Source organism: Sclerotinia sclerotiorum, genomic scaffold (genome assembly GCF_000146945.2).
Source record: "Sclerotinia sclerotiorum 1980 UF-70 scaffold_1 genomic scaffold, whole genome shotgun sequence".
Classification (NCBI taxonomy): Eukaryota; Fungi; Ascomycota; class Leotiomycetes; order Helotiales; family Sclerotiniaceae; genus Sclerotinia; species Sclerotinia sclerotiorum.
Genome location: NW_001820835.1, coordinates 2,251,890 through 2,279,615, shown reverse-complemented (window position 1 = coordinate 2,279,615; position 27,726 = coordinate 2,251,890). Strand labels below are relative to the sequence as shown.

General features: G+C 44.2%; 7 protein-coding genes across 7 annotated transcripts; 1 reads left to right on the top strand and 6 right to left on the bottom strand.

Annotated features, from left to right (window-relative positions):
• Nucleotides 1–2,367: 2,367 nt before the first annotated feature.
• SS1G_00880 (hypothetical protein) lies at nucleotides 2,368–8,966 on the bottom strand (the record flags this gene model as incomplete). Its single annotated transcript, XM_001598741.1, has 3 exons — nucleotides 2,368–2,385; nucleotides 2,439–8,762; nucleotides 8,829–8,966. The coding sequence occupies 3 exons, from the start codon at nucleotides 8,964–8,966 to the stop codon at nucleotides 2,368–2,370; spliced, it is 6,480 nt and encodes a 2,159-aa protein (XP_001598791.1).
• A 1,035-nt stretch (nucleotides 8,967–10,001) lies between these two features.
• SS1G_00879 (hypothetical protein) lies at nucleotides 10,002–11,863 on the bottom strand (the record flags this gene model as incomplete). The annotated part of the gene is made up of 2 exons (XM_001598740.1): nucleotides 10,002–11,638; nucleotides 11,707–11,863. The coding sequence occupies 2 exons, from the start codon at nucleotides 11,861–11,863 to the stop codon at nucleotides 10,002–10,004; spliced, it is 1,794 nt and encodes a 597-aa protein (XP_001598790.1).
• Nucleotides 11,864–12,651: 788 nt separating this feature from the next.
• Nucleotides 12,652–14,413, bottom strand: SS1G_00878 (hypothetical protein; the record flags this gene model as incomplete). The annotated part of the gene is made up of 5 exons (XM_001598739.1): nucleotides 12,652–12,748; nucleotides 12,809–13,048; nucleotides 13,096–13,408; nucleotides 13,462–13,723; nucleotides 13,787–14,413. 5 exons carry the CDS (start codon nucleotides 14,411–14,413, stop codon nucleotides 12,652–12,654), a joined length of 1,539 nt encoding a protein of 512 aa, XP_001598789.1.
• A 713-nt stretch (nucleotides 14,414–15,126) lies between these two features.
• On the bottom strand, nucleotides 15,127–16,761 carry SS1G_00877 (hypothetical protein; the record flags this gene model as incomplete). Its single annotated transcript, XM_001598738.1, has 1 exon — nucleotides 15,127–16,761. One exon carries the CDS (start codon nucleotides 16,759–16,761, stop codon nucleotides 15,127–15,129), a length of 1,635 nt encoding a protein of 544 aa, XP_001598788.1.
• Nucleotides 16,762–19,066: 2,305 nt separating this feature from the next.
• On the bottom strand, nucleotides 19,067–20,648 carry SS1G_00876 (hypothetical protein; the record flags this gene model as incomplete). Its single annotated transcript, XM_001598737.1, has 2 exons — nucleotides 19,067–20,357; nucleotides 20,416–20,648. The coding sequence occupies 2 exons, from the start codon at nucleotides 20,646–20,648 to the stop codon at nucleotides 19,067–19,069; spliced, it is 1,524 nt and encodes a 507-aa protein (XP_001598787.1).
• Nucleotides 20,649–21,540: 892 nt separating this feature from the next.
• SS1G_00875 (predicted protein) lies at nucleotides 21,541–21,714 on the bottom strand (the record flags this gene model as incomplete). Its single annotated transcript, XM_001598736.1, has 1 exon — nucleotides 21,541–21,714. One exon carries the CDS (start codon nucleotides 21,712–21,714, stop codon nucleotides 21,541–21,543), a length of 174 nt encoding a protein of 57 aa, XP_001598786.1.
• Nucleotides 21,715–23,182: 1,468 nt separating this feature from the next.
• Nucleotides 23,183–27,577, top strand: SS1G_00874 (hypothetical protein; the record flags this gene model as incomplete). The annotated part of the gene is made up of 3 exons (XM_001598735.1): nucleotides 23,183–23,241; nucleotides 23,309–26,435; nucleotides 26,483–27,577. 3 exons carry the CDS (start codon nucleotides 23,183–23,185, stop codon nucleotides 27,575–27,577), a joined length of 4,281 nt encoding a protein of 1,426 aa, XP_001598785.1.
• Nucleotides 27,578–27,726: the final 149 nt, after the last annotated feature.

Sequence of the window (27,726 nt, the reverse complement as noted above, 5' to 3'; positions counted from 1 at the left end):
CGAGAAAAGTCCCCAACCCCGATGTTCAAGTTCCTGCGTACTCCGCCGCTGTAATTAAGAGGAGTAAATTTCACTTTGTCTCTCGTCGATGCGTCACACTCCTCCGTACTCCATACTCCATACACCGTACATACTTTAATCATCTCAATAGCTATTCGAGAACTCTACTAAATAAGTACCCGTATGACTATATAATAAGTACCCGTGTGACTATACATAGGTGCTAAAGGACATCTAATTTTACCAGTCAATATATATCCATCACACCAACCATCCATTCCGCTTTAAAAAACCCCCCAAACTCAAGATGGAGCGATTTCGAAACGAACCAGCGGTGCTCAAGAGTCAAGAGTCATCCCCTCACGAACACAAGTGGAATGTGCATTATGTAGAGTATATCAGCCACCATGACTCAAGCCAGGTTTGCGCCTACAAGAATGAATGAATGAATCCAGCCACTTATCATGCCACACCAGTGACACCACGTCTACTAGATATTGGTATTCAATTTACTTGAAAATACACGTATTCCACTATCCAATTCGCCACACGATTGATTATCAAGCAGCTCCGAATCACGGCGCCACAGACTATACATACTTGCATAGATACACATACGTATAAGTTACTAATCACATCACCGACTCTCCGTACGCTCTACGCACCAACTACGGAAAAAATCAAAATCAGCTATTCCCATCTCCACAAACAGGTAACCAAGTCCCGGACCTGCATACATCATCACGTCTACTTACTCCGCTCCGTAATTCCACAACTCTAACACCGGCAATTGCATCCACTACCACCAACTCATCCACCATCCACAATCTTTTTTATCATGCATACGCCATATGCCCGCCACACGCCATCTGCACAGCTGAGACTTGTACAAGTACCGCAATAAATACAATGCAATGTAATACCGGTACTCTATACCTAGGTACTTAAACGTTAACCTATTAAACTATTGCAATCTCAGAAAAGGATTAAAATACTCTATAATCATATTTTTTTACTATCCCCTAGTATAACGGTTACCGAAAACTAACTCCAAAATGATCCGTGTGATATTCCTTAAATAATAAAAGTCTTATTGGTTAAAATGAGATTTTAGTGTTACGAGGTTTGCCGTCTAGATCACGTGGAAGTGCTCTAGGCTCTCAAGGTGGTTTATAACTAGGCGTCAAGCAGGGACTTAAAGTAATGACAATAATGCAATTCGTAACTAATAGTAGAGTATACTAAATGATTGATCTTGAGCACGAAGCTCTATACAAAGGGAATCCATCTTGATTATATAGATCGTCGTACTGTATGTCCCACCGTTCCCCTCGATATAAATCAGTGGGACGAGTGGGACCACGTGACCCTTTGCTTAGTCATAACTGAGTACCGCCGTAACAGTTACGACCAATCTGTTACGACGGCGTAACATAACCCGCATCAGGTAACCAATTAGCTAGCAGGATCATGTGACAAGTGTCACCTGATCCGAAAGCCGACCGATTTCGTGAGAATCGATTGGCCCTGAGAATCGATTGACCCTTCAAAAGTCGATCGATTTTCAGAACACAAAGGTCTATATAATCAAGATAGATTTCCTTTATATAAAGCTTTATATTTAAGATCAATTATTTAGTATACTCTATTATTAGTTACAAATCATATATCATTATTATCATTACTTAAATCCCTGCTTGATGCCTAATTATAAACCACCTCGAGAGCCTAGAGCACTTCCACGTGATCTAGACGGCAAACCTCGTAACAATATAATTATAGATATATAGATATTATATTATAATCTTATATCCACTTCCTCTCCTTCCTCCTCCCTCCTCCTCATCCCCATCTTCTTGACATTTAATCATCAAACCATCTCATTCAAACCAATTAAACTAATCAATCTAATATAATCATTTCCGTTCCTCTGTTCATTCATTCACTATCACATTCATCCCAAACTATCTCGAAGTGACATAACCCGTGTCCTAAAAACAAATCCCATTCCCCATCCCATCCCATCCATCTCAAGCACCAAAATCTCAAAGGTAAATCGTAACCCGTCCCAATCATCATTCCAAAATCATCAAGTAACTCCATTCATAATCCCTAGATGTAAAGGAGAAGATAGAATGACTAAGAAGATAAAAAGAAAGAAAGAAAAATGCACCATTCTCAATGCTCATACAGAAACCCCTCCGCTATGCTTGCAATTTTGCAATATCGCGATGTAAAAAAAACAATGTACCATGACATCAATTTCGAACTGTTAGTTCAGCTTGGCAATCTTCTACCGAAATATCTTGTGTTCTCCCCTATTCTCACTAAGGGTCGTGTAAGAATGATTTGGCTACGTGGTAAAGCTCAATGCTTTTTGTATTTCTGCAGATAAAATTAATAAATCATCATAAAACCAAAAATAAAGCATAACTTACAGCATCAGCTCTTTCCAGATTTCTCTTATCCAAACTGTTCGTAGCCCCCATCAATACCTGACCAGCTCCTTTTGCAACCCCAATTGCAGGCCTTAATATCACAGTAGGAGCATGCTTCCTCACTGCCCTCAAGACCCCTTTGGCACTACCTCCTTCCATGACTTCCCCAGGAACTGCAATGATGGCATCACGGGCCATGACCAAATCACGCTGTAGCCCTGCGTAGCCACCCTTGAGGCCTTGGAATACTCCTACTGGCTGATTAGCGTAAAGAGAGATTTGTTTGCGTTCTTCTTCATCTTCACTAGAGTTACCGTGAGGGATAGAGGCATCTTGAGGGCCGAGGAAATCTTCTGCGCCTTGAAGAACAGTCTGTACACCAATAGCAACCTTGGCACCAAGTTTGACAAGTTCGGTACCGGTTGTTTTGGCGAAAGCGGCAGCACCTTTGGAAATGCTTCGGACGATTCTTCCATCCTTCTTATACTCATGCATGGGTATCACCACAAGATCCTTGAAGCCACCTCCAACATTGACAATTGAGCGTACTGGAGCTAAACCGGCCAAGATACCAGGTAGTTGATTTCTCTGAATATCTGGCATCCAGATATCATTGAGGCATTTGCCCATCTTTTCAAATCCAGATATGCCATAGATAATAGTATGTCTGAGGGTCATATCGGCTTCATCAAGAATGAGGAAGTTCATAAACTCGGTCGTATGGCCTGAACGAAGACCTGCATAATCCACACGTTTTGGTTTGAAATCAAGTTTGACTTGTACAGAATTAACTTCGACTCGTTGCAAGAATGGTTCCTCGCTTGGTGCTCCTGGTATTACATCCGACTCCTCTTTGAACTCGAAGAACCGCGTGATGAAATCAAGGGCATCTTGGTCAACATGTAGACGTAGCGGCAAGATAGTAACCTTCAATACAATCTCGGATGCCGCAAGATAGGATACTGGTTTGACATTCAAGATCTCGATGTGAACCATATTTGACCCCTTCTCCCTCTCACCTGCATCTTGCATGTAAGTAGCAAATTTTCTCCATGTTGAAGTAGGAACATGATCAAAAACCTCGAGATCAAGCACACGAACATCAATAGAACTTTGGGTTTCGCCACTAAATGGTGGGAAAGCCACAAGGTCGACACATACTCCTCTTAGTTCGAAAGTAATCTTGTGGTGTTTACTTCGGTTGAGTCGAAGCTTCTTAGGTTTACGACCAGTTCCTTGTCTGCTTGGAGTGATTGTATAATTTGTCGTGGCTATTGACTCCGTCTCGGTCGCATTATCATTCAGCTCTTGATTAATAGCTGCAGCGAGTTCTCGGGGATCGCGGTTGTTAGGGATACCAACCCATATAGAGTTGAAGAGAAAGTCACCAATCTCCGTGTCTTCATCATCATCAATATCCTGCTCAAAGGCCGGTCGTCTCTCGTTTCGTGCGCGCTTTTCGATGGCTTTTGATTCGACGTCCTGTACAGCCTTGGAAATTGCATCCCTGGTAGCTTGCCAGTCATAACCATCGAATAGGTTCCAGATAATGTGCACATCTCGAACGCACACCTTTAGAGGACTCTTCTTGACCTTGCTCTCGTTGGACGTGTCATAGGTATTTTTAGCCGAATTCCACCTATGAGCCGACCCTTCCAGTACAGAGCCTGTCCCAAAATGATCCTCGTGGAACGACAAAGCTTCATTCCCAATTTCTGAATCTTCAACAAAGCTATCTAGTAGGACACCATCCCGAGTGTCTCGTGTGGTTAGGTTCAGGGATGCCAATGGCTCGCCAATATCTTCAAGCACAGCTTGTCTATAGCCCTCTTCGGTTTCATCCTTGTAGTAATCTGAGTCAAAACCAAGATCGCCCTCATGCTCTTCTGCTACATCTCCGAAATCGCCAAAGTCGTTGTCGAAGTCATAGTTACCCTCAGCAGTTCCAAAAGCATCACCAGATAAAGAAGCCAATAGATCCTTAACTGGTATGACTTTTGTGCGGTACTTGCTTTCCTTGCTCGGAGGTGGTGCCGGAGGAGCTAATTTACCAAGCACACCAATCAATGTTTGAGTCGAGTCGGCGCATGATTCAAGAACGAAAAGATCGTCTCGTAGCTCAACATCAAGACAATTCTGTCCATCATCGTCGACGGAAAGGAGAACGGTAGCCTTCGCAGATGAAATGTAGCTGACCGACACATAACCCATTGTAGTAAGATCTGCGACTTGATTGCTGCCCCCATCAAAAGAATTCCTTTTACGGTTTGATGGCACGTTGGTCGCTAGATGTGCAACGTTATCAATGACTAGGAGCGAAGCCTTGCTCAGCTCAGCAGTAGCACTTGCATTCTGATCCTTTGGCAAAACTGCAGCCACGTGCGCTTCAGTCAATACGACAAGAATTTTCGAAGGCAAGCCGAGAGGATTTAGACCTACGATGCAGTCTGTAAGAACAACATCAATTGTCATAGGCTTTGCAGCGCTGTTACTAGATGCGGAGGCCTTCTCAACGCTCTTTCCCTTGCCCTTTGAAGTTCGGGGTTGTGCCAAATCCCTCAAAGTAGCGACCGAAGCCATAATACTAGCTGACATGTCATTCTCGGTTGCATTGTCAGCTAACCCGAGCAGTACCATTAGCGTCGGTACGCGGTATTCAATCCTCAGATTCCATAGCTTGATCCTTACGATGGGCTCCATCTCGTCGCCGATTAGTCTAGCCATTATAGTTGGTGTTCGTAACGATGGCTCCATAAACGTTTGATCCGTGCCTGCACCAATCAGCTCTTCAGAATAGTTTCGATAAGCAGAGACCGTGGCGACACTAAAAGCTACTAGCGAAGGTATAGGAATTTGTGCCACTTCCAAATCGGTAGCTTTGAGCTGAAGACTGCCCAAGGTGTTGTTTACATCAACATTAACCCCAAGTTTCTTGACCGATACCAACGACAACAGACCCGGCCGATCGTCATCAGGTAGATACTTGGTGACGGTCGATAATCTTGCGACTTCTTCACCCAAGTCTGGAAGATAGCTTAACTCTTGCAGGTTACCCATTTTGACTTGAAGATCATCCATAGTGAGTCGTAATACAGATCCTTGTTGTCGTTGACGAAGAAGGGTATCAAGGAGAATATCATCATCTTGATCGTACTTTGATTTTGACGGCGCGATCAAAGCTAGTAAGCGATCTATGTCATTGTCCTTCGGTGCATTCAAAAGTTCAACTCGTGTTGAAGAGACATCAACCAGAATGGCAGGGTCTTCATTTGAATGCTTGAGATGTGGCCCGGACAACCTAATCTTGTTGATCGCGACTCCAATTCCTTCCTCACGACTGACTAGTTTAACAGCAGAAGTCTCAACCCCAACACTGCATTCAGTGCCCACCAAGTCAAGGATAAATCCTCCAATTCTCACATCTGCTTTATTCTGTGCGGCCGCTGTCTTGTCATCGGGTCCTATGGGCGTATTGAATCTTACGCCTCTTGACTTCGGCTTAGGTACGGGGTTAGAAGTGACGGTCGCATTTGAAGCCATAGAGCTACCGAGATTGAGAACGCTACTCAATCCTCCGAACCAACTAAACGTTTCATCTAGTCGCTGTAGGTCCACCGCCACGTGTAGTGGTAATGTCTGTACTTCAAATCGAGTGCCATCAGAGCTTTGATACATATCGACAGAAACATCGATGCCAGCAGAAGCAGCAAGGTCACGAACCGAAGCTCTCATTTGCAGATTAGCGTTAAAAGAAATAATGTTTTCTTGAGCATAGCCGAAGAGGAATTTCTGGAGTGTTATGCTAGTCTTAGTTATAGAATCTGAGGGCTTGCGGGATACATCAAGTCCCTTTAATGTAGTCCTGAGAAGGACATCTGAATCTAATGTCTTTGCTTGTGATTCTGCAGCCCGAGAGCCTAAAGTTCCCTGGAGTTGTTCTAGAAACCTAAGTGAAATCTCTTTGGCACTGATCTTTAGATGTGGTTCGGTAGAGCTGGATGTAGGTTTACTTGACGCGACGGCTTGTGGCTCTTGTTTCATAGATTCTTGGATCTGACAAACAAGCTTGTAGATTAGTCTGCCTACAGATACGTCAAATCGAGCCAGCAAGTTCCCCACATCAACTTCAATCAATTTTTCCTCTTCAATCTTCTTCGCTGGTTGTACTGGAGTCCGGAGTGCTGGTCTGGGTGATGGCCGCGAAGGCTGTTCCCTTGGTAAATGCGTGGAAAAAGCCCCAGGAAGATCCATTGTTCTTGAGCGCGATGAGTCACTGTGGCCATCGAAAGTACTACCAAACAATGCAGATTCAGCAACAGCATCCACCGGATCAGAAGAAGGATTGTTCATCGCTGGTATATAGATAGCGATCTGGTCGAGGCTGAAAATCTGCTTCGTCATTCGGCTATAGTCATCAGCAGAAGCAGTCGATTCCACAGAAATATCACTTGAGGCTTGATACAATGGCGGGGATCGACGCGGTGTTTCCGGATGCATAGAACTAATGCTCCTAGCTGACTTGTGTAGTGATCCCGATGGAAGAATTGTAGATTGCTCAAGTGGTGTTGTGTCGGAAGCTCCATCTAGAGGAACAGCATGACGAGCATTCTCAAGATTATCGAGCTTTTCCCTCCCAGCATCAGGACCTCTTGGAGTAGCTGGAGGAGATTTAGCATCTTCGCTCTCTGTACCGGAATCTGCCCAGCCACCAGGAATTGGGGCAGCGGAAGTATATGACACGGCACTCATATACATACTCTCCGCGTCTTCGTGGCTAAACAACTGAGACTGCGCAAGGTCATCACCCGCCTCCTCGTTGAGAGTTGAGCTTACTGAGCTATCAGCCTCACTCATCGCATCAACCTCCAAAGGAGACTCCGGTTGTTGAACAGGATAACTTCGATCAAGTGGTGCAGTACTGGATGGGAGTGTGGGTTGTGAGTGAGAAACTCGTTCCAAAGAGAATCTGGTGTGGGGCCTAGGTGGTAGCATGGTAGATTGCAACATGTTATGGGCTCTATTGATGCTAGGGAATTGATTGAATCCAAGAGTCCGACTAGAAGATGGGGAAATATGAGTTGAGGCTCTAGGCGTTGAGGTGCGCGAGTTTTCGCTAGGTGCACTATGCCTCTCCTGTTCGTACTGGGATGGTGAGGATCTCATATCGTCTCCCTCGTGATCATCCAAAAGCTGAGATTCGGTAATTTGGTCAAGATATGCAGAATTATGAAGAATGCTATCTCCCATCTCACTACTGTCGATATCCTCATGCACACTAACGGAACGATTGGAGTGTCCATCTTCCGATGCATCATCAAATCGTCCACCATCACTAGCAGCAATTGAAGCCTTTAACGACGGTGAAATCTTCAGAGGCCGTGGAGGTGTTGACGGACGTCGTATTTCCGGTAATGAGGTCTCAGAAGCTCGTAGGGATGAAGCAGGCGATGGACGGGGGCTAGGCGAAGCTACTCCATCAAATGCACGCACACTTCCAACAGACATGGCTTGTGTCTCTTCTGATGATCGTCTCATTTCGGTGGTTCGCCTAGACTCGGATATATCTGAGTGTGGGACTGCTGGCGACAAAATTGAAGATGACCGGGACAGAGTTTGAAATAGATTAGCTTCCGTAATCAAGGCTCCTCGAATATTGCTTAGACAAATAAGTTTCTTTCCCTCTTTGAACAACGACGTAATGTCCTTCCCGCCTCTTGTTTGAGCAGACTCAATATCGTGTGTGACGCCCTCGATATCTACATCATCAATCTTTAATTGCACTGTAACAGGGTCCGTGGTACGATTTGGCGTTGGTCCTTCCGCGGGAATATCAACATCCACATTGAAGGTAATCCCATGCACCCGTACCTGTAACCTATCTACAATCCCCTGCAAGAATCTAGCCATGAATGCCGGTAAAGATAGAGCTGTTCCAGTCCCAACAGGTACTTCCAAATCTCCATCTTCACTAGATGTAATAGACTCTGATATATCCTGCGTCTCCCCAAGGATTGCGGCCTCCAACTCTGCCTTCTCCTCTCTCGGCTCTGTTTGTAGGAATGATGCCGCGAGATCCTCTGCCGTTGGAAGTGCAGGATCTGGGCCTGGGCTCCTGGATGTAGACTTCTTCCGTAACCGATCATGATTCGTCCTCGAACTGTTTGCGCCCTTCTCCTCCTTTACCCTCAACTGCACATCCACCCCATCAACCTCCACCAATATCGGGCTACTATATACATCCACCGGTATCGTAAGTCGCAGCAGTAGTACTTTAGCTTTACTCAATGCGATCGTAGATGGGAGTTGCAGTAATGTCTCGAGTTTCTAAATATCGCACATTAACATCATGTCCCCATCATCCTTCGAACCCTAGAATGACGACATAATTACCTTTAACCTTAAGCCAACATCCTTAAACTCAAATGTGCTATTCTTTCCCCACGCGATATCCAAGTTCTCCAAATCCAAGGCATCAGTATCAAGAATCTCTAACCTCGAGAGCGCATATTGGAGTAGCCGTTTAGGCATCGAGGATGCTTGAAAGTAACTTTGAAAATAAGACGCCATCTTTGCTTGCGACTTTGTAATGTAAAGGATTATTAAAAGTTGTTAGAAGAATCAAAGCCTCCAAGCAAGAATGTCTTAAAGAATGCCAGGAAGAAAGTAAGTAAGAAGTTCCGGTGTATTTGGTGGAAGCTCCTGTCTTAAGAGGGACGGCGGCTCCTGACATCGACCTCGTGCACTAATAATGTCTGGTGCAAGATGAGCATCATACTTGACTGTACCATGGACTTTATAGTTGTTACGGCTCGAGTAAATCAGTACTGATTAGTGAATGTGCTCACTCACCCGCCACTGTTGAATTGTAATTTCCTACAGGACCATTTGATTGAGTCCCGGTTGATTGAATCAAATGGTTTGTTGGGTTGTAGAAGAGAAGGATGGATGGTTTAGGTAGAAGATTAGATGATTAGATTGTCTGGGTTGCCATTTGTTTTCGGGGTAAATCCTTATCGATAAGAAACAAACTAAATTTCCTGGTGCGGGTTTGACTTCTGACGTGGATATGATGGAGGCGGCACATATGATATCTAAATGATTAAATTCGTATTTATCTCACTACTTTACCATAAACCTTTGTTGGATCTCTACTTCTCTTCTTCTGCTTGTTATCACACAGATCGTAAATCACAATATACAGGATTAGCTTCAGGGGGGCTCCTGCGAGTCAGTGCTGAATGCATGACCGTTATATAGGCGGTCAAAGTCCGGGTGATATCTTTCGAGACAATTTGTACGAGGAAACCTCGAGTACAACCATGATCTTCGTGCCATATCATGTTCATAACGTCAGACGAGATATCAATTACACAAAGTAGCTATGAAATAGAGTTATTATTCTTATCTATTTTCTGGTATGCTTTTAATGTTGAATTCCTACTTTCAGTCAGGGTATTTTATACTTCCCCAATCAGAACCTAAATCGCCGTGTTGAATGCATGTGGTTCCCTAACACAAATCCTCCCAACTCCTGATGGTCCATCATTCTCAGACTTACTAGATTTAATCCTGAGCAGCCAGAGGACCGTCTCCATCTTCTCTAATTATCTTCGCACTATCCTCATCATCCCCAAACTCCGTCACTATCCACAAGCAAAATTGTTCCCACTCCACACTCCATTCTTGCAACCTCTTCGCTCTCACACCATTTCCTATTGAAGCATCCTTAACATCCTCCAACCATTTGGCATTGTTTTGATCCTCGAATGCAGCCCATCTTACACTATTCTCGGCCAACGAACCCAAACCAGCAAGCCCAAGATTATCCCAACCTTGCAGAGCTTGCCAAAAATCATGCGTCATACCATTAACATCCTGACCGAGAATTGACGGGTCGTCATTACAGAGAGAGCAGGAAACTCCTCGAGCGAGAAGTGCTGGAAGAGGATGCGACATGATGGAAGCGCAAAGACGCAGAACTTCGTTTGAGATTGGACAGCTCTCTACAAGGATCTTCTTTTCCTTAACGAAATCAATCAATAGAGGATGCTTGTATAAGGAAAACCCATGACCGATTCGACGAGTTCCGAGTAGGACGGCGTCGAAAAGATTTTCATCTGTATCGCTACCATCACCAAGACACTCCCCAGCATGGAAGAAAAATGGAATCTCCACTCCTTCTTGGGCGCACTGTTTCCTGAACCAGAAAAGTTCGGGAAGTAGATCTTTCAGTGGTCTTCCTGCATCTTCTTGGCCGACAAGATCATAGCCAGATACGAGCTCAGGGTAAGTCATCTTGATGGTCAAGCAAGCGTCCATATCTTCCACAATCTTTCTTGTATCCAAAACTCGAAGACCAGTCCAAATCATCCTCGCGCCCCAGAAACCTTTGCCCTCTTCTGATGCCTTAAACTTTTCAATCTCCTCTCCGAAAGCTCTGAACATATTGCTGTACGTATCATCTGCTTTCTCCTGTCCTTCACTATAGTAAAAGAAAGTGAAAGCCAGTCGTAAATCTACCCATTTGACGCCATCAGCAAGTAGAGATTGCATCATTCTCCTCATGAAAGCTCTAAATATAGGCTCATAAAAGATGACCGTGTTGAGAATCGTGAAAACCGAGTTAAACTTTCTCCATACTGCATCAACACCGTGATGATGTTCAATAGACTCAGTATCAGTAATAGTGCACCGACTCCTGAGCCAGCGCAAAAATCCATCTCGCCCACTACCAGGAAAAGCCTCTGCAGCATCCTTCAAAGGCACGAAACTGAACGGTTTATACTCCTTCTTCCAAATCTCTGCACCATCCCCATCTCCCTTCTTTCTCCATCTAAACTTAACCGGACCCGCCTCTCTACTCTCAGGCGAATCCAAAGCTCTATCACAAAAAATGCACATACCCTTCGTCTTCAACAACTCCTCAAACAAGAAAGCGTAATCAACCATCGCATCCATATGAGCATGCAAAAGAGCACCCTTAGGCATCTTCTTCACAATCTGCCATAATTTCGTCTGTTCCATTCTTTCCTTCGCCAGACTAAACATCATACCTGGATATATATTCTTCCCCGTTTCTTGCGCAACATGGTTTTCGAATTCCGATGTCCAGATCGACGCTTGTTCTTCGAGACGGATGCGAGAGACGATGTCGCAGGCTTCTTGGGCGAGAGGTGAAAGGGTGGATTTAAATGCATAGTCTGTTGTAAAGAGTGTGTAAGTATGCGATTCCAAGTAAAAGTAGCTAGATTACTGAAATGTTACAAACCACTGCGCTGCTGCTTCTCCTGATCTATAAGTGCTTCTCTCCCACCAAGATACTTGTTAATGACCGGCTCATCCTTAGCAGGAATACCAGCAGCTATTTCGGCATATTCATCATCTGGTATTCGCGAGGGCCATGGGAGATCCTTGACTCTTGACATATTTTTGGACAATCAGAAATGAGTTGGCAAACTGCGAAACTGAACTGGAGTGAAGAGGCTGAATAGCTAAGCTTGCAAAGTACGGTAATTGAGTACTGAAGCTATATGAGAATTCGAAAAGCTCAAATAATGAAACTATTCAAATTATCTTCTCTCCTCATCAAGAATTCTTTCAGCCCTTAGACTTACATAAAATCAACCAATAATCTACGTATCTAATCAGAATGAATCATCGGCGAAAAAGTTACAGAATAGGTAGGTAGTTTTACCTAGTAGCTGTTGCACAAAGCAGGAATGGGGGATGGCGGGGTCATTCCCGATAAGAGCGATAAGCATTTGTTAAGAGTTAGTTGGGTTTCTGATATTACCCCTGAACGACATAGATGATGTTACGTATTGGTGTGACTTTGAAAGGTATGCAAATTGAAAGAGTCCGGACTATATATAGTCTTAATGCATGATTCTAATATTACCAATGTTCTGAATAGATTCAAGCTTTGAAATATATCTATTACCTCCAATGGATTCAAAGCATCAGACGAATACAATACATCAATCAAATGAAAGTAGAACTAACCCAACAACCTGTCTCCATTGGCCGCCTAGTACATCACGTACTTCTTATATTTGTATTCACTCATCAAGAATGGAACATTTCGAAAGCCTAAAACAAATATGATTATACTGCGCCTAGCTGCATAGCTCCAAAATGTCGACCTTAAAATACCCCAAAAGGTGCACCGTTCTCCAGATATACCTGTCTTCATACCATATATCTGTACAATTATCTACAACATACTCTTTGGCATATTCTTAAGCGCTTGTCTTACTCCTAGATCACCCAGAACCTCCTCGGCTCCACCCAAAATAGCATCAAATTTGTATCTATAACGTGTCAGTAAAGTCTTTACATCTAAGTTCTCAAAGCATATGTATGATACTCACGTTCTATGGAACATCTCAATAGTCCTTCCCATACCACTCTGTGTAAGTGCACGACCACCAAAGATCTGCACGGCTTCATCCGCACATTCATGGGCTGAGCGAGTAGCGAACATCTTAAGGAGACCAATTGGACCAGCTAGATGAGTGGCTTGTTGTTTGTATGGCATCAGCGTCATTTGATATGTAATGTTCTCTAACCATGCTTGGTTTGCCTCGCAGTGAGATATCATCTTAGCCAGCCTAGAAGGGTCAGTTGAGAGCTTTATCTGGATATGAACAAAACTTACTTTTGACGGATGACTGGTTGATCAGTCAACTTCTTACCAAATACCAATCTTTGGTTACTCCATTTAATACATTCCTCTGTTACTAAGCGCATCATACGAGTGACTCCACCAGACATCATCCATCTTTCGTGGTTGAAGTTACTCAAAATTACATGTATACCCTTATTCTCCACACCCAAAAGATTCTCGACTGGAACCTTTACGTTATCGAAAGTGATAAAGGCTGTCCCAGCTGTAGGAGAATAAGATGTTTTGATAGGTGTTGTCTCAACACCCTCGCCTCTTTCGATCAAAATAACAGAGAGCCCCTTATCTAGAGAGCGTATTAGTATGGGATCCAATACAAGGGATAAAAGGTAACGGTACCTGTCTTGACACCAGTAACAAAGTAATCGCAAAATACTCCGTTAGTAATCCATTTCTTGGTACCATTTACGATATAGTGTTTTCCATCCTTAGTCTTTTCCGCAGTTGTTCGAATGCCTGCAACATCAGATCCAGCAAATGCTTCTGTGATAGCCAAGCAGATCTTCTTCTTTCCACTGAAGACCTCCGCGGCGATTTTGTTCTTCCATGCCTCATCATTGGCAAATTGAAGAACTGCCGTCAAGGAGATAGTCATACCAGCCTAACATCAAGCGTCAGTCATACATTGAGGCAATTATAGCGAGAACATAGAATTATAACTAACCATATTACCATCCGCAAAGCCCCTCGCATTAGCGCGAACCATCTCCTGACAAACAATCATGTCATGGAAATAATCGAACTCCTCTCCTTTCACAGCACCATCCATAAGCTCAACGCCATGTAAATGTTTTCCTGGGCCCAATCTCATATGTAAGATCCCCGCCTTCGACATCCGATCAATCAAATGTTGAGGAATATGTGCACCTGTCTTCTCACACTCCTGGGCAACAGGCGTAACATATTTATCGGTAAAAATTCTCAACGCCTTCTGTAACCTCCTGTGGCTTTCCTTGTAATAAGGACTCTTGAATTGCGGAGTTAACCATGTAGGTTCTCCATATGGCACAACACTCAAATCCCCAATATTCTGTTCAATGACTTGCGATTTCTCCCCTTCGATCGTGCCGATACATAGATTCGAGTATTTTTGTAGGACTTCTTGTCGATGTAGATTATAAAATGCATCTGTCGCGTCTGTGCCGGCAACTTGCTTCAAGACCGATTCTCCACCTGGATGGGCATCGACGAACTCGGTGACATCGTAGACCTTGCTGTCGATTATGAACCAGAGTGATTCCTCAGTGTTGTTTTTGGAGACTTCGTCTCGTGTGAGGGTGTGATGTGGCATTGTGATATGTTGAATGAAGGTAGAATTGATGATAGTACGCTGCTTGAAATAAGACAAAATGGGGGGAATCAAAAGGCAAAATAAGCAAGAGAAGAGAGATATTAAGTGAGCATTTCCTGGGGAACCGTTAAAACCGCGTCTTGATTACGACCAAGGTATGTACCGAAGCTGGGGTAACATACCGAGGCTCAAGCAGCCAATGGGGGCTCTCTGGATTACAACCAAGCATGGTTCCATTATACCTCCGTAGTTTCGGCTAAATTAAAGTTCTCGCGGAGCTAGGTACCCGTAACTACATGGTACTATTTCATTTGTAACATCCTACCAAGTCATAACCTCGACGTCGCCATGATTTTACAAGCTAGCAGTATTAACTGACAAGTGGAAAGTACTTGCATGATGCGTACCACCAAACTCAACCTTGGTCTCAAGTCATGATGGAAGCTCACCGGGATTTTTCCGCACCTCACACGGGATTGATTGCCACTACAATGTTCAAATCACACTCACTGGTGCTCACTATGCTCACTAGCGCTCATTGGCGATGTTACACAATCGACCTGGACAAATTCTATCTATTAAATTGAAATTAACTATGCTACAAGTATAAATACGAGCGCTAGCTCATCCTCCACCTGTAGGTTATCTTCCTCCTCTTTATACTATCCACATCTAGTACCTAAAATTACTCATGCTGTGCAAGATTCCATTCCTCAAATATGCAAACTCCCGATCAACGATTTAATGACCTGATATTGTTCCTCCCTGAAATTCTCCACTATTAGTGTATTATTCTCCGCCCCGAAATTCATAAGTTGCTTTCCCTTATTCCAGAGCGGCCAGTGAATTGTTCCATTTCCACTTCCAGGCCCAACATTCGGATCTCCATTCTCCACGAAATTAAGATAGTAACTCTGGATAGTCTGTTGAGGGAAGCCCAAAGTCTGTCCGTAAACTATCGGCACATCCGATCCATGAGCTGTGCCCATTGTTGGAGTTCCATACCCATAAGTAGCAAGATATGAGTACTTTGGTACATGTGGTTGTATACTTTCTGCGTGCTCCAAAAATAGACGTCGGATAAGCGTGAATGAGATATCACCCGTGATGGCTGCCAAACGCTTGTATTCTGGGAATATGTTGTTGGCAGAACCAGTACCGAAAGGTGAACCAAAGGAAGGATCATCGGGGTAAGCAGAGACGAGGGTGGATATTTGGGAGGCGTTAGCCGAGGAGTAAACGACGGTGTGGAGAAGGGTCTCTAGTTGAGCAGTGTTATTGGCCGATGCGGCTCGGGAGAATAATGTTCCTTCGTCTTCTTGGTCGCCAACTATGATGGGTACGGGGGCGAATTGTCCGCGCAATGCGAGGACCTCGGCGGAAGCTGGGAAGACTCCTCCCTCGTAGTCGGGGCGTGGGAGATAGGGGAGTGAGGTGACGGAGTATGCTGGCAGTGAAAAGAGGGAGACTGTAGCGGCTAGATATGTTTCGTAGGGGAGGCCGCGGAGACAATTTAGGGTGTCGGTGGAATTTGCACAGCCCGCCGCGGCGACAACTAGGCCGTATGATTTTTGTGCACGTGGACCATCAATGGGTTCGGCGGGCGTCAGGGTGCCAGAATCCATGATACCACCGCGGAAAAGTGGTTTGTTCTTGTAATGGTATTTTCCACCATACAATGCCATCTGATCAAACACAGAAATAGATCCGGCAGATTCGCCCCAAATCGTGACTTTGTCAGGGTCACCTCCAAACGCTGCAATGTTGTCGGCGACCCATTCAAGACCGAGTCTTTGGTCCAAGAGTCCTAGATTTGCAGAACCATCTTTGTAAATCTCGGAACCGCCGAGGAAGCCAAAACCACCGATACGGTAGTTGACGGCTACGTAGATGAAGGGCTGATTGCGGGAGATGGAAGTTTGGATGAGCTGAGTTCCGTCGAAAGTTTGGGTAGAGCCAGCTCCAAAGGCACCGCCGTATATCCAGAAAAGAACGGGAAGTTTGGAGTCCTTAGTAGCATTTGAGGGGCGTTGAACGTTGATGGTTAGACAATCCTCTCCCATTGGAGATGCGGAACGAGCTTGAGGGCAGGCGGTGGGGACGCTGGTGGCTTGGATAGTGCCAAGCTGAGTTGTGATGGGCGTAGGTGGCTTCAAGCGTAGTGGTCCGACGGGTGGTTGTGCATAAGGAATACCTTTGAAGGTGTCGACTCCCGCCGTAAGATTACTAGACCCGATGATTTGAGCATTTGATAGCTGGACGCTAGGTGCTGTTTGGCGTTTCTCTGAAGCGGGTAAGGCTGAACTAAGAGAAACAAGCAAGCACGTGGTGATGCCAAGGAGATACATATTGTTTGACCCAAAGATGCGAGACTGTATCTCGAATGTGGTTGCTAGAATAATCAGTGAGATATCTTGATGAGAAAGAGGGAACTATCCTTATTATATATAGGTCCTCAGTATCGTTTTAGGGGCCCTTTCGGCCGCCGAAGTCCGTCATCCCCAGTCGACTAATGCACTCTTCCAAGCATATGTCAAAATCCTAATAGATTGTCTAGTAGAACAAAGCTATACCGGATCGAAACGTCCGATCAGCTTCAAATTCGGTGTGACGACGTTTCTGGAATAAAAACACATGCTCAAAATCTTATACAAGACCTATCTAGATTCTAGACTCAAATTCTATCCCCGATCATTTGATTTTCCAAAAATCACCATATAATAGCTTTATATCAAAAGGCTCAAAAGGGTATTTTCATCGGCAATTAGATTAAAAACCGTTTAATAGTTTAATATATATATAAAAAATCTTTACTTCGAAGAAAAATTAATCAAATCGAGAAAACTTTACAATATAATCAGGTTGTCAATATATCGGAGCCCGGTGTAATCAAATTCTTTCAAAATCTAATGACGAATATTATACAAACTAGAAAATGATATTCATAAGATATCAAAAGATCATCTTCCAAGACCATACTATCGTGACCTGACTAGCCAGTTTAAGCGAAAGTGGAAAGACTAGAGAGTCCTAAATTAGAAATTAAAAGTTTATTTCTAAGTCTTATTTTATATCAAAACCAGCCTCTTATATTTTCCAACATCTATTAAGGTTTTAATCTATAATTATCAAATTTCGGAGATTTAACAAAGTGATTTTTTTTTTCATGTCGTCTGTCTATCTTCGCTATTCATACTTCTAAACGACATCTTGTTGATTTCGACAGACTACTCTACTCTTTCACTTAAGATTCTAAACATGCCAGCCCGTGAAATAATCCAAAATACAATTCCAACCCACTCTTTCGCAATCGTACAAACTTGCATGAAAAGAGAAAAGATAACTAAAACCCACCCACCAAAAATGACAAATACTCATAAATCAAATCCAACTAGGAATAGAGTAGATAGATACTCAAGTAATACCAACTGCCGAAACCTTCCATGCCATCCCAAACCCCCCCCAAAAAAAGCCGGAAAGAAATACCAGACGGGGCATAAAATTTACCCGAAAATAAATGAAAAGAACGCGTCCGCACCCCTCAAAAGTCATCCCCCAAGGTTCAAACCCACTCACCATCAACCAATCACTCGACGGGGAGAACGAATACTGCGGGGGGCGGGCTCGGAAACGCGGGGTGCGGAGTATCTTACTATAGTATAGTATTGGTATCTGCAGTGAAAACTAAATTACAATTAAATGATATTATACACTGTATACTGCGCAGCCCTCCTAGCCCCTAAAAGTGGAAGTTGTTCATCAATCATACTGGATTTGTCAGTTTGTACATATGCCACGCGTCGGGAGCTTTTCTAAGTTTGAGATGGATCTGCAGGAGTATGGATGATTTGTGTGTCAAGATTTAACAGCTCACTTGTCATGTTCGGAGTATATTCCCGTGTGTATTCTTGCAGGGTGGGATATATTTGCAGTATTATCGTACATATCGTACATACATATCATCCAGGAAGATCAGTACAGTAATCAAAAAAATACCCCTACTCTACAGTATCTACGCAATAGATATTTATACGCTAGATATGCATGTCAGGTAAAAGACTCTTGAGTCTTGAGTTCTTGACATATGTAGGAAATATCATTAACCGATAGTTAGAACAGAACAACAACAGGCTGAATTTTGCATCCGAGGCTGTGTTTCTTCTCCTCATTCATTGGTACCGATATGTTACCTTCCTTATTGAATGTTTCTGAAGAGTGAGTGATAACTAATCATAGGTAGTTTCTAATAAACTACCTTGTTGGTTTTTCTATTTGGTGTTCATGAACCATATCGTCGTACTCGCCTCTCGTGAAGCTTTTAAATAAGATATCGACTGATTCTGAAAGTAATACCGAATAATCTGAGCAAGCAAGATTACGTAGATCACTTGGACAAACATGTTCACCGCCGTTCTTGTGTTTCGTGTCGATTTACTCGCTATATTTGTCTACGAGTACATAGAAATCAGTAAATGTAAGGAGGTGAGACCAGCATCACGTCATATATATAGCTCATCTCCAATCCCATTCCATCCGTTCCAATATCCATATCATGCCAAGCCATATCCAAGTGCTCCTTGTAAAACATACGCTGTAAAACGCCACTCCCTCACCCACGCCTGGAATTCATAAATCATAGTATCCAAGCACAACCTATATCTGCTCATCATCCCCGCCCCCTTCTTGATTCTCCCACCTCCTCTTGACCATGCGAATCCATCTCCTTCTCCTCCATTCGCCCCTCCTACCCACACCATCAACATCACTCGATTCCTCCCAACTGACCGGCACGCCTTTCTTACCCTTCACACTTCCCATATTACTACGGCTGCCCGCATCTAAAACGCCCACAGAATCCTCCTCTTCTCCTTCATACTTGATATCATAAACCCATCTCTCTCCTTCAGTTTCGACTTCGACCCCCGTGATAATTCTCTCTTCAACCCACTCCCTACTCCACAAATCCAGCGCCCATTTCTTCTCGCTCCATTCCCAACCTCGAGGACTCTTTACATCTTCGAAAAAGCGACAGCCTATTGGTCTCCCTATTTCAATCCGCATACTACTTAAAGGATCATAGGGTGAAGTGCTGAATAACCAATGTTCCCATTCGCCAGCGCGCGAAAGTTTTTGCAGTTCGAAAATTTCTACCTCGCGAGTCTCGGGAGATGAATCGAGAATTATGTTGTGAGCTATGAAGGTTTCGAGATTAGTTTGAAGAGGTCTAGCACGTGGTTGTACAATGGCAGTGTGAGTTGTGAGCATTTGACGCTGGATGGTAGGATGACCGAGAGACGTTATGGTCCAGCCTATCGTTAGGAAGATGAAGCGCCATGGCATGAGATGAGAAGCGATGAACATGAACGCTGCAGTTACCACAAGGAAAAGAAATAGAGTGGATGAGAGCGGTTCGTTAGAGAAGTTTGTGGAAGGGGAAATTAGGCTGATTATTTTATCGTGAAGTTGGGAGAAATCTTCCATGCAGTTTTGTAGGTCGCGCATATTCCGGAAGAAATCTTTGGAAAGTTCTTTGACTGGTTTGACAGTTGGGGCTGGGGCTATTGGTGGGCCTGTTGTGGAATATGTGAAGGAGTCTGTAGTGATAGTTGTAGGAGGGGCTGGATGACGAGCTATGAAGGAGGGTATGAGGACGGCAAGGAGAAGAACCGCCAGTGGGAGAACGGTAAGGAGATAGGGATCTAAGCAGACGAATGTATACACTGCAAGAAATGAGAGAGTGTGCGACCATTGTTTCCAGCTTAGCAGACGTATCACTTTGGCTTGAAAGACGAAAACCACTCCTATTCTTGCATTGAACCTTCTGAAATTATTCGACATGGTCGTAATGTTAAAGGCAGGTCTTTCGACGAAGTTCGTAGTAGTCGCAGGGGCATCTTTGCGATTTTCACTGAGATCCTCGATTGGTATGACTTGTTGTAATAACCTATTGTAGTCAGAGGAGTCCTGAGATAGAAACGCTGCAGTATAGGATCTTGGCATACCTTTCAAGTAATCTATCTTGTACACTTGCTGATCTTTCCGAAGCTTTACTGTGTGCTTTTTTGAGATTTTCCTTCAGGCCCGATTTATGCTTCTTTGAACCCTCTCGCGCACCTTCTTTGCCAGGCACTCCTTTTGTATCTTCAATATCATCAAGGTCGTCTCTAGAATCTAATCTTATCACCGGGATAGGATCATCACGATTCACAAATGCGTCTGCTGTAAACTCATCCATTTTCTGAGACTCGGTAGTATGAAGCTTATTCGATAGGATTGACGGGTTGTGTCTGAGAGGAAGTTCCGACGATCCTTTATAAAGATCAATGAGGGGACTCTATTCATAGAGCCATGAAGCTATAGTGTTTCGTTTCTTCACCGTCAATAATGTTCCAGTTCATGTAAATAAACAACATGCTTCGGATTAATTAAGTATCGATGGCAGCATTAAAAGTTTAGTTGAAGTGTATCCAGTTCCATATACATTGTCCACAAAGCTCAAACATCTCAGTGTTTGAAGTTGACGGGTTTAGCGATCAATGAACTACGGAAAAGGCATGACGTTTTTGCCGCCGGCCGCCCGCAATTGGGCTGGAAGTTTTGAATCGTTTTGACTGGATTTGATTGATTTTGACTGGATCGAAAAATAGCATCCGTTCTCCCGCGATAGACTGACTTGACTGCTGCTGGACTGACTGCTAGACTGACTGCTAGACTGACTGCTAGACTGACTGACTTGATCCAGGAACCATAATTTGAGATCTACGATGTTGATTATGGCACAGTACGGTACTTCCGTCTTTTGGAAGTAAATTGAAATATTGTTGCTTGTATTGTTTTCTAGATTCAAAATGTTGAGGGGGAAAAAAAAAGTACCCTTTTTTCAATTTTCTTCCCACAATTGAAAGGGAACAACAGGAAGTACCTACCTAAGAAAGACCTGTGCATGATCGATAAAATGAGATGGATGGGATAATACCACTAACACTGCTGTGCGACCCCTTTTCCAGTACGATCTTTCTTTGATTATCAAACAATGCTACTGGAGTATACGTTTGTACAAGAAGCAGTATGAATAGCATCATAATCATATCTTCAAATTTAGGCCGGTTTGTCGTTGAAACATGGGATTAATCTCTAATCTTCTTATCATTATTCCAGACTTCTTTTCTCTCCCAAACACATTCTGCCCACGTCAGGGGTTCATAACAATTTGGATCAGTCAAACTGGTCTTACCTCCTACTCCGTAGATAATGATGGCAGGTGGTCGATGAAAACTACTTTGGAAAAAGGGGTGTGACATTTTCTTTTGCACTGTCGTACACTCTCTATGGCTTGGTGGATCTGTACCTCACAGAATGTGATGTTTAGGTACATACGGGACACAGTAGTGAGGATTTACTCCGTAGCTGCTGTTGCCATGGTGTACAAAAATTGAAGCCGAGTAGGGCAGAGACCTTCATGGAGAATAAAGTCTCCATAAGACTGCAGATTGTACGGAGGATGTAGGAAAAGAGGTTCACACAGCTCAACACAATCTTGGAATGAGAAACATGATACGAAGTAGGTAGATAAGGTAGAACAAGTTAAGTCATAATACAACTTCGCTCCAGACAAGCTTTGCGAATTAGACATATAATTATATCAACCATTGATCAATCATGAACATCCCTATTAATCATCCATCAACCATCAACCATCAACCATCAATCAAGCAATATTTGACACTCGGTATATACTCTGTACAGGAATAAATTGACCCCATAAACAAATTACACATGGGTAATCCTCATTAGCATGCTCGAGGAGTAAAATGATAGATAAAATCATGGTCAAATAATCCTTTCCCATAATAAACAATATGAAGCATTAAAGCATTGACAAGTAATTAATAACTTGACTTGTATTAATGACTATACTGACTGACTGTTGTGAGAGAGAAGACAGAAAGAGGAGATTCAAGTCATCCTGACCGCTAAGATTGTCAGATCCCACTGCTCTGTTCGGTATTTCGACAGTAAACTAGCTTTCATTGGTCCATTGAAGGATTTCTTGAATCTTTCCCCATTTTGATAGGCTCAAAGCATCTCGCTACAGTCCCCAAATCAGCATACTCTGCCTGTTATGTCCTGTATTCTGTACAAAAAAAAAGGCCGTACAGAATCTAGATCCACTTTTAGTCTCTATGGGCAACGGAACGGAAGACCTTGACCTTGACCTTGAACCTTACAAGTTACCACCTCGAATGAATATCCAAAAAGGTACGGGAACAACCAGTCTCTCATCCCATTCGCAGTACTATAGCCAGTCCTATAACCATAACGGGATACGACAGCCCTTCAATCCAACCCAAAATATTGCTCAATATCTGCAAACCTCAACTTTCCACACCCATACGACAATACAATAGAGTACAATACATCAGATACAACATCTACCCACTTCCCCAAATCACCACTTAACATAATCCACGACCCTTGACTCGAGATATTCGAGAGTCACAAGTAAAAATAGGATACGGGTCAATTGACGCGCTTTATTTCGGTGGAGAAGAAAAAAGGTGGTGAGAGACTCAGATAGTTTTTGTCTTAATTTACCGGGTAACCATTTACAACGACTTCCCTGTTTACTATACCCACGACGGCCATTTGAAATGAGATAGTCTATCGACAAACTCGGCCCTTAAACGGACTGAGCTCAAGGAAGGAAAACCTTTACTCAGAGATTACTTTTCGTCGCTGGCTCCCCCCAGCGACCTTAGTTCCTCATCTATGATTCGGGAACAGAGGGCTCCCTCAGGTCCACGACCAGACCTTTCGCCTACAAGACAGTAAGAAAACATGCCCCTCAAGAGAGAAGCCATTAGAGGCGCTCGCATTCACTAATACTTCTAACAGTAGGATCTCTGAGAATTACAATCCCGCTGTAGGAACAGGAGGATCGCGTCTGATAGCTGGGAAAGAGCCTACGCTACATGCTCCCTCGCGGACTAACCATACATTATTTACATTCGGAGGTCACAACGACGATAACTCGTCATCTTACGATTTTTTGCCCTCCCCCAGCTTTGACGACCTTCAAACTAGCATATCCAATGAACTACAGCTGGCACCACAATATCCGGCATCAGGTGGGGGAGATTCAATGCCGAGAGAGAAGCCTTCAATGGGGGAAATTAAAGCATCTATAAACAATGGTCGAGGGCCAGGTCCGGCGCGTGGAGTGTCCGGACCACGACCGGCACGAACCTCTTCTTTTCAACGTCGACAGAGTGTGAGCAATCGCCAAGGTAGCATATCTTCAACGGCTTCCTCAACGGCATCGGGGAATATGGATCCGCCATCTGCTCCTCTCGCTGTGCGAACTCGTCGAAACCAATATCCTCCGATCTCTGGAAGTGCTGCCTCCAATGCGCCGGCCGCTAGATTGCCGCGCAGATCTGTAGGTTCTGATGCAGATCAGTCGAACAAGGCAGGGACCACACAAAGGCAGCGTCCGGGTCTTGCTCCAAGTACATCGTTACAATCTTTGTCTGATGTTGCCAGCGCTTCTGTGAGAATGAACAACACAGGGGTCCCGAGTTATATGGATGGTGCAAGAGGTACAACCGCCTCGAGGACAGCAAAAAGTAAATCACTACAACCTCCGGTGAAAGGGCAACCGCAAGTTTCTCTTCAGCCCGGCACGCCAGATCACAGCAGATCGTTGTCTCTAGCTACAAAATCGCCAGGAAAGCCCAGTGGAACAGCAATAGGCGCAACCACACCATCTTCTGCAACTTCAAAGCGGATGTCAGTCTTGCCAGGTACTACTCATGCAAGTGGACTTGGGGCTAGGACGATCAGCCCTACGGACACTCGAAGGGCCAAACGTCTATCAACTCACCATGGAAATCCAGTAGTTGCGCCAGGTACACCGCCAACTCCACAACCCGACTCATATCCCGCATTTACTCCTCGAGGATCTTCCAGATCTCCGTCAATGCTACCTCGAAAAGTCCCTACACCTTCATCTTCTCGAACTACTCCGGATAGTAACCGTAAGTACAATTCTGCTATTTCAGCTGCATCAAGTTCAAGCTGTAACACATCTCGAAACACTACAGGTTCTCTACAGCCTCGATTATCGTCCCTTGCTCCCACGACATCAAGGCTGCCAACACCCAAATCACGAAATGTCCATAGTTCAGCGGGTAATAATGAAGAGGAGGACGTACCACCAGTTCCTGCGATACCTAAAGCTTATGAATCTCCCAAGGATTCTCCTGCAGAAACTCCATTCTTCGCCAAGAGAAAGTCAAGTATGCCTTTTGATGCTAGTAGTATCAATAGTACTTCAACAAATAGCATTTCTGGTAGGAACTCTGCACGCGAACCGGCCAAGAATGAGCGGGAGTCAAAAAGATCAAGACATGCTCCTCCTAGCTCGAACTCAGATCTCGAACAGCAAAAGCAAAACTCCGCGACTCCCAAGAAGAAGAACCTTCAACCACTTCGTCTCCCGCCATTGAATTTGTTACCTTTAAGTGCTCCAACGGCTGCGAAGGCTAACGCCATATCCAACCCTGAGCCTTTATCAAATGGTACCATTACACCCCCACCAAAACGGATCAGTACCAAAACTCCAAGTTCGCCCATGACAGCATCAAAAACATCATTCTTTTCACGTCGCACCGAAGATAAATCTGAGCGTCATATGCCTCAAAAGCGGAGCAACAGTTCTATTCATCACCGGCCCGCGGAGTCTTCGCAAGTATTTGAGAGTGACGCTGGGACGAAACCTATACCCATAGCCAGTAGTCGACCACCACCACCTAGAGAAACCTCTCCATATTTATCCTCATCTCTTCCCAAAAATAACGCCGGCCAGCACCTCATGCCTCGATCTAAAACCAGTGGTGATTTCATTACGCTGGATATTTCAACTGAAAGCAAGCCGGCCAGGTTGACTGGGCCACGTGCCTTGAAAGTGAACCGGTTAGCTAAAAGCGACACTCCTGCGGAAGTTTCAAGTCCCGAGGAACCGCCAACACCATCCTCAGCAACGTCATTGCGTAGAAAGCTAAGTCTTGGTTGGAAACGGTCTGGCTCCAAGAATAACTCCACCGCTTCTCATGCGGCAGGTGAGAGAGAAGCTAATCATCCACCTCCTCCTCCAAAGCATGATAACATGCCACCTCCTAGATTGCCTGCCTCTGCTACAATGAATAATCTTAGTAGCGACAACAACAAGGAAATACCTAGTCCTAGTCCTTCTGTCAAGTCAGGTACTACTACTTACCTTAATTCCACTAGAAGAAAAAGCTCAGTTTCGAGCCTTAATCTGGTCACTGGTCACGATAGGACAAAGAGTGATAGTTGGGGTTTGCATCGAAGCAGTCCGAAGAAGGAAGCATCAGCAGACACTATGACTCCGGAGAGGAACATCCCGACAGCCACTTCACGAACCACTTCTTCTGTGATGCATAGAATGCTGAATCCAAAGGCGTCTAGTAACAATATTAGGCATCAGGATCATTGGACCGCGGACTTGGACAAGGACGATCTTCTAGCAGAAGACGAAATGAAGAAACTTGGTAATAAACGAAAAGAAACAGAGCAGGCAGCTCGTCAATTGGATGCTTTGAGAAAACGTGCTACTCCTAAGGATCGAGCGAATCCTCAACAGGCTCTTAAACTCGTCTCGCATCTTAACATTTACGAAAAAGGGGAAATAGTCGACTACAAGGATATCTACTTTTGCGGAACTGCCAGCGCAGCTAAACATGTTGGTCAACTTCAATCTGATGCCGCTAATTTTGGTTATGATGATGATAGAGGAGATTACCAAATCGCCACTGGAGATCATCTCTCGTATCGCTATGAGATTATCGACGTTCTCGGTAAAGGAAGTTTTGGTCAAGTCGTCAGATGTATTGATCACAAGACAGGGGGATTAGTGGCTATCAAGATCATCCGAAACAAGAAGAGGTTCCATCAGCAAGCTTTGGTGGAGGTTAACATTCTCCAAAAGTTGCGTGAATGGGTATGTAATTCAAACAGTTTCATCCGGTAATCAGCTAACAGGCATAGGACCCCCACAACAAGCACAGCATGGTCAATTTTGTTCAAAGCTTCTACTTCCGTGGTCATCTTTGCATTTCTACTGAGCTTTTAGATATGAATCTCTATGAGCTTATAAAATCGAATGCTTTCCGCGGTTTCTCTCTCAAGATCGTTCGACGATTTACAAAACAGATGCTCAGCAGTTTGTTGCTTTTGAAGTCAAAGAAGGTCATCCACTGTGATCTGAAACCTGAAAACATTCTTCTTGCTCATCCACTCCATTCCGAGATTAAGGTTATTGATTTTGGGTCAAGTTGTTTCGAGAACGAGAAGGTATATACATATATTCAATCCCGATTCTACCGATCACCGGAAGTCATTCTTGGTATGACATATGGTATGCCGATAGATATGTGGAGTCTTGGATGCATCTTGGCAGAGCTTTATACTGGAGTACCCATCTTTCCTGGTGAGAATGAGCAGGAACAACTAGCCTGCATCATGGAAGTTTTTGGTCCACCGGAGAAGCATCTGATTGAGAAAAGTACCCGCAAAAAGCTTTTCTTTGATTCGCTCGGAAAACCACGCCTCACTGTATCGTCGAAAGGACGTAGACGTCGACCATCTTCGAGATCTCTTCAGCAAACGATCAAATGTGACGACGAGGTTTTCCTCGACTTCTTGGCTCGTTGTCTCAGGTGGGATCCCGAAAAGCGTATGAAGCCTGATGAAGCTGTTAGACATGAGTTCATCACTGGTCATAAGCTTGCTGCTCCACCTCGTGTCAATGCTCGACTCGACTCACCGATCAAGCGACACAATACTACCGCCGCACCTTCCACAAACAGACCTCTCCCAGAACCACCTGCCACCAGTCACAAAAGTGGGACATCTGTTAGACCACCTGCTGCTGGAACTAGTCCGAGTAAAGCTCTTCCTCCTCGACGACAATCCAATGCCACAACATTGACTGGACCTCCTGGGCCGAAACGCACAAGTACTGGAACCGTTACAATTACTGGTAGTAGTAGTTTACCCCGAGTTACGCGAAGTGTAAGCTCGAAACAGGATTTAGCATCTGCGGGGGCATCGGCGGCTATGAGTAGTCGGCGAGCATTATAGAGGAATGTAATGTATGAGACGAAAAGTGTTGAAGATGAATAAAACTCTCACAGCACTCATTGGGTACATAAGGAGCGGATTATACGAATAGATGGTCTTTTATTACTTTATTGCCTTTTTCTTCTTCCTTTCGTTTGAAGTTGTCCTTT